At 44.7% G+C, this 13,658-nt stretch overlaps 1 protein-coding gene across 4 annotated transcripts in view; it reads right to left on the reverse strand.

Annotated features, from left to right (window-relative positions):
• Positions 1-13,658, reverse strand: part of CEP57 (centrosomal protein 57) — a 1,562,635-nt gene that overhangs the window by 545,085 nt on the left and 1,003,892 nt on the right. For all 4 annotated transcript variants that reach the window (XM_069639189.1, XM_069639191.1, XM_069639190.1 and 1 more), the window contains one exon: positions 10,496-10,600. In XM_069639189.1, coding sequence (XP_069495290.1) covers positions 10,496-10,600 — 105 coding nt within the window. The remainder of the gene's footprint in view (positions 1-10,495; positions 10,601-13,658) is intronic.

The raw sequence follows: 13,658 nt of genomic DNA on the forward strand, positions 1-13,658 counted from the left end.
CAAGAACTTGTTTAGCAAACAGAAATCTAGAATAGGTCTCATGCTTCCCTTGTCACGCATCTTGTAGCTACTTAGATGGAACTGGTCAAAACCTTTCGAATGAGCGCCCACGTGGCACCGAACTCCTCAGCACCAGGACCTCAACTGGGCTTTCTTTAAAGTTCAAACCTAGACAAAAGTTCTTCTTGCGTTCAAAATGTTGCCATTCAGAACCTTGGGTTTAACACAGTTCGGTTTGATATCAGATTCCTCCGACTCAATGGCTGTGCTGACCCCGTTGGCTTCTTTGTTCTCTGGAGTTAAGGAGAGTATCACAGTAGCTAGCTTGCTTCTCTGCCTGCATTATCAAAGCGGGAGCCCCCCCACCCCCCGTGTACCATTGACCTATGTTGCTCTGCATGCCAGCTGTAACTCCCGGTCTTACGTTTTCCCTTCTGGAGGCCTTGCAGGTCTGAGTTGAAAAGGGCAAGGGCAATTCCCCCTTCATCGTCCTTCCAGGACTCGCCACTTTTCTTCTGTTACGCTCACCTGGTCTCTGCGGGGGCGCTGGGGCACGATTGCAGCCCTCCCAGGGATGTGGTTGGTCCTGGAATTGCGTTCCCCTTCTGAACTGATGGATGCGATGACGGGAAGGTACTTCTTAGGGCTGCTCCTGCGTGGATTTAATGAGCGTGAGTATGCTAGTTTAAGGCCCTTGCACCCACTTCCCGTCCCTTCCCAAGGCGTGATTCCCCATAGATGCCCTGCCCTGCTTTGGAAGGCTCACCTGGTTTATAATGCCTGTGGGCTCTCCGTCCTGCTACCTCTGGCAGGGGCGCTTGATTGTCGAGGACCCGTGTTCCTTCACTGGTCCTATGTCTGTGGGTTCTCCGTTCTGCGTGTTATAGTCCGCTCCTTCCTTAACCCTTTTGTTCTGTTCCCGTGCAGGTGGCAGTACAGAGCGGTATAGCAGCTGAGTCCGATGGCCGCAGCCGCGGTGATGAAGAACGGGACCAGCGGCTGCCGGTAGCAGGTAGGCTGACTCGTAGGAATGCGCGTGTGTTGTAAAAGCAGTGCGGTTTTCCGATGGTGAAATGTTCTTACCTTGTCTTTTGTCTTCCTTTGCAGCGAGCAGGTTCGTGAAAGAAGACTGTCGTGGAGCGATGTTAGAATCAGGATCATCGGATTCCAGGAGGTGAGTATCTGCAGGTTCATGCGGCGGTGAGCGTCACGTTGCATCCGAGTGCAAGGTAACGTGAAGCACGGGCCTTGAGGACAGAGCAGCTTATATAGCTGGGCTTCTGGGCCACGCCCATTAGCCTGGCTTGCCTGCCACACACAGCAGCTTGCACGTGGAACTGGGCCTGGAATAAACGGCCTGAATAGAAGAAAAGTAGTCCCTTGTTACTCCTTCACATGAGCCTGGCGCAAGAGGCGTCAGGACAGAGTACAGCCGGGCCCCCTGTGTTTGTTTGTCCCGAAAGGACATAAATGGGCTATTCTTTAGTAGCGACCCATGGCACCGACTACTTGAGGGTGTCGCACCTGTGTCCTTGGGCCAGTGGTCATGACATCTTCTCCCTTTGTATTGCCGGTTTGGTGTAGCCGTCTCCTTGTGCGTTAGGCCTTGCTCAAAGTGTGCTCTCATGCTCCGCCTTTTATCTCTGTGGGGAAGGTAAAGGGGCATCAGGTGTGTATGATTAATGTCAATTGCCTGACCCGTGTTTTCGGACATGCCATGTAAACGGTTCTGGTGTCAGTCTGTTGTTTGTTACAGTTTAAGTGTTCATGCTGGAAAAGGGGGGAATAGAGCTTCTAAATATCATACAGGCAAGGATGGGGAAAAGGTGTTACAGGAAAGGGGATAGCGCATCTCAACCCGATTGTGTCCCACTTCCACTCCCCGAAGACCCCTCGCCCAGGTGATCCTCCCCCACTGGACCTCCCCCAAGAACTGATCAAAAAGCAATGGCTGTGTCCTGCCACCTGGATGAGAGATCTTCGGGTACTAGCGGGTGAGACACCTTGAGTTTTTGCACAATACTTCCACAGGAAAAGACATATCCCTGGCTCGACTGTGTGCAGACAAGTGCCCAAACTGTATGACAGACAACATCGGGCGTAGGAATATTCAAGGGTAGTCTCTGCTCTAGCACTGGAATCCTGAGACAGAGATATGGGTGTTGAGCAACCTCGAAGTAGTACAGTGTTGGTGTTAACGGTGCTCTGGAATATTCAATAAGAGGACAGGAGTGTCCTTAACAGCAGGCGTCGGATCATTCTGCTGAAAGATTGCAAGCATAGACTGCCAGAAAGAAGCCAGGTCAGCTGGTGTGAACTTGAACCAAAGGGTATTTTCAGCTTCATTTGTCACAGTACATGAATAGATTCAATCTTCAAGTTAGGCTGCCTACTGGACTCAGAAGAAGAATCAAGTCTGCATTGCAACTTTTTGTTTTTGGGCAGCTCAGAAGCCAGTGCCGGGAATTTGAACTTGCACCACAAAGCCGATACTTTTCGCTGGCACCGAGGGCACCTACAGCAATTTCCTCCAGCCCTTACCATCATGAGCTAGGTGAACACCTTTGCAATCTGGTCCTGGAATACCTACGGTTGAATGGCCTGGCATAAACCATAGGCGGTGTCATGATCCACTCAAAGTACTACACACAGATCTACTGTAGAGACAACACTTGCATTTAAATATTAAAGCTTTCAGTGAAGACCTGTTTATAGATTCAGTTAAACCGAGTGGGAAAGTTCCAAAGAAGCATTAGTTGTTCATGGAAAAAAGGAACTGAGGTCTGGGAGCTAGTTCAGTATTAAAGGGCCTGCGGTAGCAGCCCTGTAGTTATGGTTAAGTTGCTCAACTCATAGAAAGAACACTTTTTGGGCGGCTTATAACTTAGCACCCACTGGATAAATCCTCATCAAACTTTGCAAAAAAGTGTATGGCCCTCTCAGAATGATGCTGCAGTTTCGTCCAGGGGCTTGGGGGGTGCCAAAGTTATAGGGGTGGCAACATTTTTTGAAATCCTCAGACGCTAAGGAAAAATGTTTTTGCTCTTGCCTACAGCCAAATCCGCTGGATGGATTTTCACCAAATTTGCATCGGGAGCAGCGGTTTGGTCCCGAAACCGTGCTTTTGTAAATTTGGTGTAAATCCGTCTAATAGTGATACATTTTTTTTAAAACAGGCCAAAAGTAGGTAAAATAAAATATCAGTGATATCTGGGTCCGGTCAGCAGACTCACCTCCCAATTCGGGGGCCGCAGACAATTCTGGACCAATCAGGGGGTGCCATGATGAACGCGCCCTGCTGATTGGATGAGGTGCGTCAGTTTCCGAAATTGTCGCCATGTTGGATCCGCGGACAGCTGCCGGTGTCGACAGATAGCGCAGTGGAAAAAAGACTAGAAAACACATTTGTGGTATTTGATGGCCAAAAGAGGACCTGGAAAGGGTGGGGGAGTGGAATAAAGATTATATGGAGCGGTTTTATAGGTGAAAAAAGGGTGTGCAGGTGCTGCTGCGTCCGCTGTCAATGTGTGTCTCAGCGGACATAATTTCAATTGCAGGGGGTTCAGGACGAGTTTCGTTATTTGAAGATGTAGTGTACATACTTGTTATATGGTTTAATTATATTGTGGTAGTTGGAAGTATAGGTACTGTAAGGGGGAGTATACAGTATTTGTAATATGGTGGAATGATCTAATTGAAGTGTCTATGGCATTTATGAGTGTAGTAAAATTGAGGATAGTGCTCATTGAGGTGTTCTCCGCCTTTCAGACAATCAACCACTGTATCTTCATTAAACGATTAAAAGACAACTTTAGCATCATGGACCAGGATCTGGACTGGCTGACTTGTTTCCTCAATAACCGCCCTTCCCAGCTGCAACTGGGCCATGCATGCTCCACCACCTCACTGTCTACCTGCCGAGTACTCTAGGTTTCTATCCTACGATTGTGGCTCTTCAATATCTATTTCGTCCCTCTGGCTCATCTGATGTCCTTTTTCTTGTTAGGTTAATGACGCACAGCTTTCCTTAAACTTCCCTCAGCTAATTTCATCTCCTCGTTTTATATCCCTGATTGCTATTGTTTTACTGCCATTGAGGTATTGTGTGCGGCTAACAATCTCTGTCTCAATGCCAGTAAGACAGAGATCTTTCTTATTGTGGCACTTGTATGCCCTGTTTTTCTCCTACCCTCTGGTCGCCCACTTTGGACCCTTTACTCTTACCATTTTGAGAGGCTAAAAACCTTGGGGTCATCTTTACGTCCCCTCTTTCCTTTGGTTGTTACATTTTGGAGCTTGTAAAGAAATACCACTTTCAGCTTAATCTCCTTATAGGCATTCTACCGTTCCTCACTTTCCCCCAGAAGCTTAATGTCTCTAGAGCTCTGGGGCTATGTAGGCTGGACTACTGCAACAGCCTCTTCCTTAACCTCCCACTTAGTTGTCTATGCCCCCTTTAGCTAATGCAAAATAGGGCTGTAAAATGTATCCTTGGCTTGAAGCCCATGGAACATATCGCTACATCCCTAAAATGTGTAATTTGACTCCTGGTGGTTGCAAGGATGAAATTTTAAATCTTCTGTATCATCGTCAAAGCTGCAAAAAAAATATGGCAAACACCCTTTTTTTGTTGACGGGGGGCCCGACTCCAGAGGGTGAATAAATAATAGGAAGGAAGGACAGAGTCAAGGCTACCCCTCGCTTTGACGCACAGGAGGTGCGAACAAACCTACAGGAGGCTAGGAATTATTGTGAACTAGCCATTTGATCACACAGAGTGGGAATAATACTGATAAAACTAAATGTATTCACATTGAAGAAACATACTAAAAATAATAAAGGCTAAACTAGTCATGCACTGAGCGTAAAGCATACAATTCTGTACATGGTGGGGTTAGTAGCACACTGGTGATGTTTCATGTACTTTCAAAACATTAGCAGTAAATCTCTACTGACAAAGCTTACTGGGGCCAGAGACTACAATATCACCAACGTGGTCTCTCTAAATACTGCTCTGCTAGAGCCCTCTGCTCCTTTAACTCAATTCTCTGCTTGTCAAATGCTTTTTGAAACAGAGAACGGGAGGCATGCGTTTCTCTTTGGCAAGTGCCTCCATTTAGAACAGCCTTCCTGCTTCTTATACTTTAGCTGGACTTCCTTAAGTTTTGGAAATTTTAGAAAACTGTGTTTTCCTTTCCCTGTTTTACTTAATCTTTTCCCTGGTAACGTATACCACTGAGACTGGTGGCTTGGTCCCTCATGAACCAGACTTCTCTTACTGCACAAGACATATGTGCATTTATAGCAGCAGTGTGTACAATTCTTTGGGAAAAGAAAGAAAAATGCAGGTGCAAATGATTTCTAGAACATTCTTAAGTGGCAGTTGGTGTGTGGAAGTTTAAAGTGTTGATAGGGTTATATGTAGAGTTTTCAGAACTAACTGGTGGATAGATGTGTGGCTGTTTAAAGTAGGCAATGAGGGAGTGTTACAAACATTGTGGATGGAGTGGTGCGTTGGGGTATATACAGAGTACTATTGTCTTGGAAAGATATAGATCAACAGCTTCTTTTATGGTTTGCTGGGTAGCTGGTGGGATTGTGTGCCCCACAGGAGTAGCCTGTGTGGTGGCAGTATTGGTTGAGGAGGATGAGATAGACGAAGACAGCCTACTATGGGCTGAGAAAGGAACAGCCTTTCTAAGAGCATCCTGTGGTTGGATTTGATGTGGCGGTGCATGGAGTTGGTCCCGTAGGAGTACTTCCCAGGTTGTCCGCGACTGAGAACATTCAGTGCATTTGACCTTGGTAGCCTTAGCCTTTGGTACACCCCTAACAGGGGTAAAGAATCGCCACACCCAGGATTCTCTGTGGGTGATGGAGGTAGGCATTTCTTCTATGTCATCTTCCTGGTCTCCTTGATTGTTTTCTGCATGTTTGCGCTTTTTCCATTGACTAGGACTTCCAGCTGGTGGTGGTGGTGGTGGTGGTGGTGTTGGCTCCTGGGGAGGAGGCATGGCCATGGCTGATGACATTTTTTAAGTTGAATAGCAGTTGTGTTAATATTCTTCCAAGCTTACCTTAACGTCCCTACAACTAACATTTTTTTTCCATGCATTTCAAGGGTTTTGTTATTACATACAGTTTTAGAACACTTCCAGACCACTCGCATTGCCTTTGGTCATGGCTGGTAGGCATGGCCGAAGACTACCAAACCACAAGCCATATCCGATGGGTACAGCCAATCTACATTTTAAAACACTTGCAACCCATCGCTCAGACGTTCAACTGCCAACGTCTTTGTCCTGTCTTGACTGTGGTATTGTTATGTATAAAAGATTGCAGGCTTTGAGAACTAACAATGTTTTTAGGCAATGCACAGTGAGATCAAATAATTTGCCATGGACCACACACTTTGGTTAAGCAGCGTGCTCCAAGCCCCTTGGTTTATGGCCGGTCTTTTGGTGACTGTTGTGATCCATCGCACAACCCCAACTAACCACATCTAAGCAGCACGAAACAGGAAATAAATTACTGTCTGCAAGAACAACATCTGCCCAGTAATTTCTGAACCCATAGCGAAAATCAAAAGATGGCACCCATGAATATATGCACATTAAGTGAACATATATCTTAAAGTGAAATATACAAATGTAGTTCAATGGACCTACTGCTTAGACGAAAGTGTGCAAGACAAAATATCATTGGACTTCTAAAAATAAGAAGTAATGAACACCAGAAAATTAACCATGAGAGCGGAAATTTCCCAATAAATATGCTGTCAAAGTATAAAAGGTGCTCACCTTTTAAACCAAGCAATCTGTATTGAAATATTCCATGGAAAACAAAATCCCATATACGAAACAAGTGCTTGTGGTCTTGTGGGAAAGCATCTGCGCTGGAAAAATGACAACCCGAGTAAAATCCTAGTATGCAAATACATTAGCAAACTTGCCAACTTAAAAAAAAACAAGCGGTTGCATCCGCCCTCTGATAAAAAGTTATGCTGTCCATCCACATATGCACCATTGTCCGGGATTGCAAACTCTTGCCACATCATGGGCACTCATGACTTACTTGCCATCTCAACATTTCCCCTCCTCACCGCCATATCTGGCTCTCAACAATACTCTGCTTTATTAATTTAACTGGAAAAGTACACAAACCATAGTGTCACTGAAATATATAAATCTTTTTATGTTATGCAAAAAGGGTACAATTGTGGCATTATTCCCACCCACCCCGACTCATGACTGATACTACAAATACCAGAATGCAATTCAGCAAAGGCAAAAAATTGTCTCCGAGTGCAAACCTTTCAATGACTGACAGTACTACAGTTTAAAAAAATGATGTGGATGCTGTGTGTTATGAGATATTTAATACTAAGAAAACACACGGCATTCAGGACTGTGAGCTGTCTGCCATCCAAGCAGTAACCGGAATCGACCCTTAGTTTCAAAGCGTGGAAGGATCCAGCCATCTTAGGCCATGTTTCTCTCAGTGGTGTTGTAAGGTGGGCTACTTGATTAGGCAGCATGGCCTTAGAGGGCTAAGCCCTTCATCACTTTGAAGCTAAGAAGGGGTTGTCCCAGTTACTACAGGGGTGGGAAACTCACTGATGCTGTAAAAGTATCTATTTTGTATTACTATTGACTGGGAGACTACAAATACCAGAATGCAATTTAGCAAAAGGCAAAACATGGTCTGAGTGAAAAGCATTCAAGGACTGACAGTAATGATAATAATGTATTTCTTATATAGCACTACATAGGTCTCAGAGCGCTGTAATAACAGAAGACATTATTATCCCACACAGTTGTACTCAATTTATCGACCTTGGAAGGATGAAATGCTGAGTAGACCCTGCCGGGATTTGAACGTGACATAGAAGGCTGCACACAGGTATCAGGGGCGAGCGCTTAGCTCACTTTGCTATCTGACCGGCATGTAGCACGTTTAAACACAAATAATTTGGATCCCCATTCGGTCACCCATCCATGCAGTAACAAGGACTGACCCTGCTTAGCTTTAAAGCGGGGCTGACCCAGCTCAGCTTCAAAGCAAGGAAAGGGCCGGCCCGTTTCTCTAAGTGGCCTTGTAACTTTGGCTAATTTATCAGGCAACATGGCCTGAGGAGGCTAGTCGCTTTCTCATTTTGAAGCTAAGCAGGGTCATTTGGCCATGGGCAGTGATTTTGCACCCCTCCCACCCCCGAGTGTCACTACAGCTGCACAAATATAATTTAAAAAAGCTCCAACAGCGGGTACTGAACTACACAGACTCTCGGCTATCCGTAGTCCTTTATAGCCTCGAATATAGCCACGAATATCAGAAAAATGGGCGGGAAAAAAAAGTTTTCCTGTCCCTGCTGGCACTCACAAAGTGCTCCCCCCCCCCACCCCATCTCTGCCAGCTCCCTCCACTTCTTCGATGGCATCCTCACCTCCCCTGCCCTCTCCCTTTCCCCCACAGCCCATGCTGTTTCTGTGACGCAGTTTGCTTTGAGATGACGGCTATAGCAGAGGCTACAGAAAGCTTTGTGTTGCAAACTCAGTCCCAGACCCCCCCCCACCGCCCCAAAATCCAAATTTCACTTGGTGTCCTCTAGCCACCCCCACATCTAGCCTGATGGCATTTGCATGTTTTTTGACCTGCAAATAGCTTTTTTCCTGCATTTTATTTTCCCATATCACCGGCTATAACCTAAAATAGCTCTCACATCGAGAGAAAAACAAGGCGGCAGCTTTTTCATTTCTGAAACCAATGATCCTGCCAATGCACCATGGAGATATAACTATCCATTTAAGAGAACGGTGCCCTCCCTTCACCGTCAAATATTTAAATAACTATTACACAGAATAACCCCAAACCACGCATTGATCGCAAGTCAATGCTTCATGCCCAAGATTTTTATGGGCCTGGTCCAAATCCGTTCAGCAGTTTGGACTGTGCGCTTTGGCAAAAATGCACCTTGTTTGTCTATAGGAAAAGGAATGGGAAGTAGGCAGCAACTAAGGCAAAACAAATGTGTTTGTCTTCTTAATACATTTCTTATTTCTTAACATATCTTTACGAAAACTTGCAGTCGGTTGGGGGTATGTAGATGGGGAGAGCTGCGAGTCCCTAGTCACTTTCGAAATTTTGGTCACATCCGTTACTTGGATCAAAAGTTATTAACCATAGACTTTTGAGGGGTTCCTATGGGAGTAAGACTCACCTTAACTATAGGGCGGCTATTGCTACCTTATAATAGTCCACACCATCAGCAACCATGATGCCATGGCGGAGCAATCATCTAGTCACACCTACACCCCACACACCTACACCGCATATAGGGTGTTTTAACATACATAGACCCAGTATATGCCTGGATCTATTTTAAAGATGAGGAATCAAGGGGACGATGGTACCAATAAGAACATTCAAAACATTTAAAAGATATTGCTTCCACTCTCCATTTGATGGCCAAATTAAATTACAAGTTAGGTTAAAAAAAACAGTCTTTATGTAGTGCTGATTTTAGCTTGAATACGCAGGTAAGACAGTGGTCCTTAACTGGAAACCCTTTGCAAGATTTTGCTTTTTAATGCTAAGAACAGACAACATGTGGCAGTCGCGGCCATGATTAGCTCTAGCCAGGAAACAATGTATGCAAGCCTGCTATGAAGAGCATTTAAACTAACTTGTTTTAAGAGAAGTGCTAGAAGTATTTGGTTTACATAGTGTCCACCAGCTGTAAGCACGAGGTGTACATTAAGTGTATACAAGACTTGAATATGGCACAGATGTTGCTTGATAACTCAAATATCAGGATCACTGAACGAAAATGCACGAACAATACAGGGCCATAAAACGATAAAACACAATGGTGAAACTTGATCATGCCAGGGATCTGTACATTCGGCTTACTTTGAATATATGTCTATTTTTTTGAAAGCCACCATATAATAATATAATACGAATGACCAAAAAGAGGTAAGGACTATACATCACCTTTAAATGAGGGCTGGTCAAGTGCAGTCATCCCAGGGTATGGTGATGATCAACTGAGCTAAAGCAATAAAGATACCAGTATACAATGTAGACCTACATAGCACATGTTAAGGATATGTGCATCAGGCAGGGACTTTACTTACAGGCATGGGATGTATCTTTTAATCCATGCATAAGGATGTGATAAAGAGAATTATGTGCAATTGCTCATGGACATCACAGCATAAGCGGAACGTAAATGATGTGAGTAATACTTTTAAAAGCCGAGCCCATTGATTGGATACTTTGTCAATGAGCATGGCAATAGCACCCAAGACCTTCTGTTGAGGTTGTCAAACCAGCATGAAAAAGAAACCTTTCAGAATCTTGGCTACATTTTGAGAGCACTGAAAAATGAAATTAATGTGTATTCAAACTGTCATTAAATCTAAATCATCAAATAATGTTCTTCAGCGTGTCAGCCATAGGTTTCCACTCAGTAAAACGTTAAAGAATGCATTACCTTTTCTGAGTGCTTGTTTTTCTTTTTCTTCGTTTTAGTCGTTCTTGATGAACTCTGTGTGGCTGACCGAAGCAACTTTCTGTTGTCCTCCAATCCTATTGCAAGCTATAAATAGGTAAAAAACAGAAAATATGGAGCTAAAAATTGAGAATGCTGAAAGAGTGCCCTAGCATAACTCAAATCTTAAATAACTAGACTTCAGCGTATGAACTTATAGTTGGGAGATCCATAACAAATCAGTATCCGATTAGAGAATTCTCAATAGTTTGGGTCAAGGCTAACATGCCAAAGGGCTAATTGTATATGTTAATTGCACAGATGTGACAGCGTCCACATGCACCCCCCCCCCATGTAATTTCCATCATTTGCACTATGAAGCACAGAATACATGTTAAACCTGGCAAAAAACTGGTTATCATGCAAATGTTTCCACTTTGGTGTGCAATTAAATGTAAATTCCTTCCACAATGTATGCTTGCGGGAGGCATTAACAATGTATTCCTAAAAAATCTGCCTGCTTTTAGCAGGTGCTAAAACAGAACTATCATGAGAATCAAATGGTTTCCCACCATCATAAAAATGACATGCTGCCAGAAAACCATTTGCTTTTTGCGGCAGGTGAGGTGTGAACTGTGAAGGAATCGTGGAGTAAGACACAGAAAACAGATTCTGAATTAACAATAAAACTTTATTAACTTAAAAATCAGGATGGAAAAACGCCTATCTTGCCCTATAATATGGTGGGATTTTCCTCCCAAACCGAAACTAATGAAAGTCAAAGGGCCGCTTTACAAGTTTGGAGGCAGCCATGCCCTTAATAAGGGCTTAGCTGCCTCCAAACTCTGGTCCGGGTCCGTGGTCCCTGAATGGGGAAATACCGGGCCATTACAACCTTGGTGGACCCGGTATTTCCCCATTCAGGGAACACATCCCCATTACCATTTGAGCCCCCATAGGGCTCAATAGGAATGGGGAGGGAGCTAACAACGGGCCCGTTAATAACAGACCCATTGTTAGCTCCCTGGTCCCTTCGCAGGACCAGCAAAGGACATCTGGTCTGACCAGACGTCCAGAGCGGGTCTCGCAAGGGAACCTCTTAATATGGCAGAATGGGTTTAACGGCACCGGCACCTTTACCGGCGCCGATAAACCCATTCCGCCTGGGTCGTAATGAGGCCCAAAGTCTAAGAGTTCAACTTGGGTATTTGTCTGTGTCCAAAACCTATACTTGCCCTCACAACTAATCTATACAATGTGTAGGGATGTCAGCAACCAACAAAACAGTGTTCAACACAAAGTTCGAAACTCTGTCCATCTCACAGCTTTCTTTCAGCTCCCCTGGCCAAGTATAAAGCAGTTCCAATAAAGTCTCAGGATTGCCTTAAGGTCAAAATGATATAAAGCCAACCAATACTCGGCGATCCCTTCCCCAAGTTTCAAAACATAGTTACAAACATAAAATATCTTGAGGCCCGTCCTTAAGTCAATAAGCAGGTTAAACCCCTCAGGGTACCCTTCCCCAAGATTCACTTTCACTGTATAAGGATATTTTCCAGCTTTCATAAAGGCCTGCGCCACTCTTGCACCCTCTGTATATGGTTGGTCTTTGTACAAGAATGTCTTGACTGAATGTTACAGTTTATTCACTTTATTCTGGTTCTTGTTAAAGTTCATCTCCAAAGTTCCATTCACTCTGGAGTCCAATATATATATGGTTCACTTGTATTTGCTGAAGTTCTGTTTATTTGTTAACTTAGATTCAGCATATAAACATTTTACTTGTATTCAAAGTTGCATTCAATTTTGAGCTTCGTACAGAATGGATTCATTTTAATTTTAAAGCTTCCTTAATTTATATTCTTCATAGGTAACAGTTTTCTTGCAGTTTGATATTTAATAAGAATGAAGATATGTTTGATACGCTTTTCATTTTGGTTCGGAATTCAATAAGTGTTAAAGACCTTCATTCAATTCACCTTGTTGTTATATATGTTGTAGAAAGCCTTTAATAACGTGCCCAGCACTTAGACTCTCATAGAAACTCACTGGTTGCTTCTTTTGGCGTTACCGCAGCGCAGAACTCTCGGCCTTTGGTCCTCTGCTTCAGGGCTACATCTTCTGCCCCTCAGCCACTCCTGGTTCGGCTTCTGACCCCAGGAGAACGAGCACTGAGAACACCAAGACAACGGGCAGACTCCAGGCATGGCTCTCCTTTGCAGGCAAGGCTGCCCTTTCAATGTTTGCAAGGTTCCACGGAGCACCAGCTCACAAGCTCTACTCCTCTGAATCGCAGGCATGCTGTGCACATACAGCTCCCCGCTGCGGCCATCAGCCTCTCTGCTGCTGCTCCTGACTCAACGCAACGGCGTCTCTCGCCACAGCTTCTCTCTCAGATATTATGTGATTGGGTCTTTTATACACTAGCAGCCCTTTAAGAGGCTGCAAGTGCGAATGTACAATTAGCCCTGCCTGCCCATCATTAAGGGGACATGCATGACTTCTACTACTCTCAGCAGGCCTCTTCCTCGTCCCAGTACCAGAGTGGTAAATGCACCTAGCCTTCATTACTCCCGGTTGCCTCTTCCACATCCCAGTACTTTTAGTAGTCATATATGAGGAAGTTGGGGGAGTTGACTCAAAATACCCCATTGAAGGTGGGGAAGGGTTGGGTTGGTCAGTAGTAGGAAAATGGGATGCCATGTCTCTCGTAAGGGCATCCCACTCCCAGCCCCCCACAGACTCTGGACCCCTCTTAGATTTAGCCCTTGTGGCCTTCTTCCTAGTATCGCTGAATTGAGAACATCGCCTGTCCTTTTACTGGTCAAGGCGACATGAATAGCAATATCCCATTACTGCAACTGGAATAAAGGTTTTTCCTTGGAAGGAAAGTGGGGAATACAGCTTCTCGCCTAAAGGTACCCCACTTCAAATCCACAAGGATCCTCCCTCGCTTGTCCACTCCCAGGGCCGGATCCAAGAGCAATGGCCTTTCCTTGGCCACTTGTGCAGAAGATCCCAAGGAAGTGGAAGTGAGAATATCCTCACACTTCTCAAAGAACCTACTCTGCAGAAATGGTGATAATGCTCAATGTTACAGAGCATAAAGCACTGGGTTAAAGCAAGCATAACGCTTTTGTGCCTTCTTTCTGCACCACTGTCCATG

Source organism: Ambystoma mexicanum, chromosome 7q (assembly GCF_040938575.1).
Source record: "Ambystoma mexicanum isolate Mex_15411 chromosome 7q, UKY_AmexF1_1, whole genome shotgun sequence".
Taxonomy (NCBI): domain Eukaryota; kingdom Metazoa; phylum Chordata; class Amphibia; order Caudata; family Ambystomatidae; genus Ambystoma; species Ambystoma mexicanum.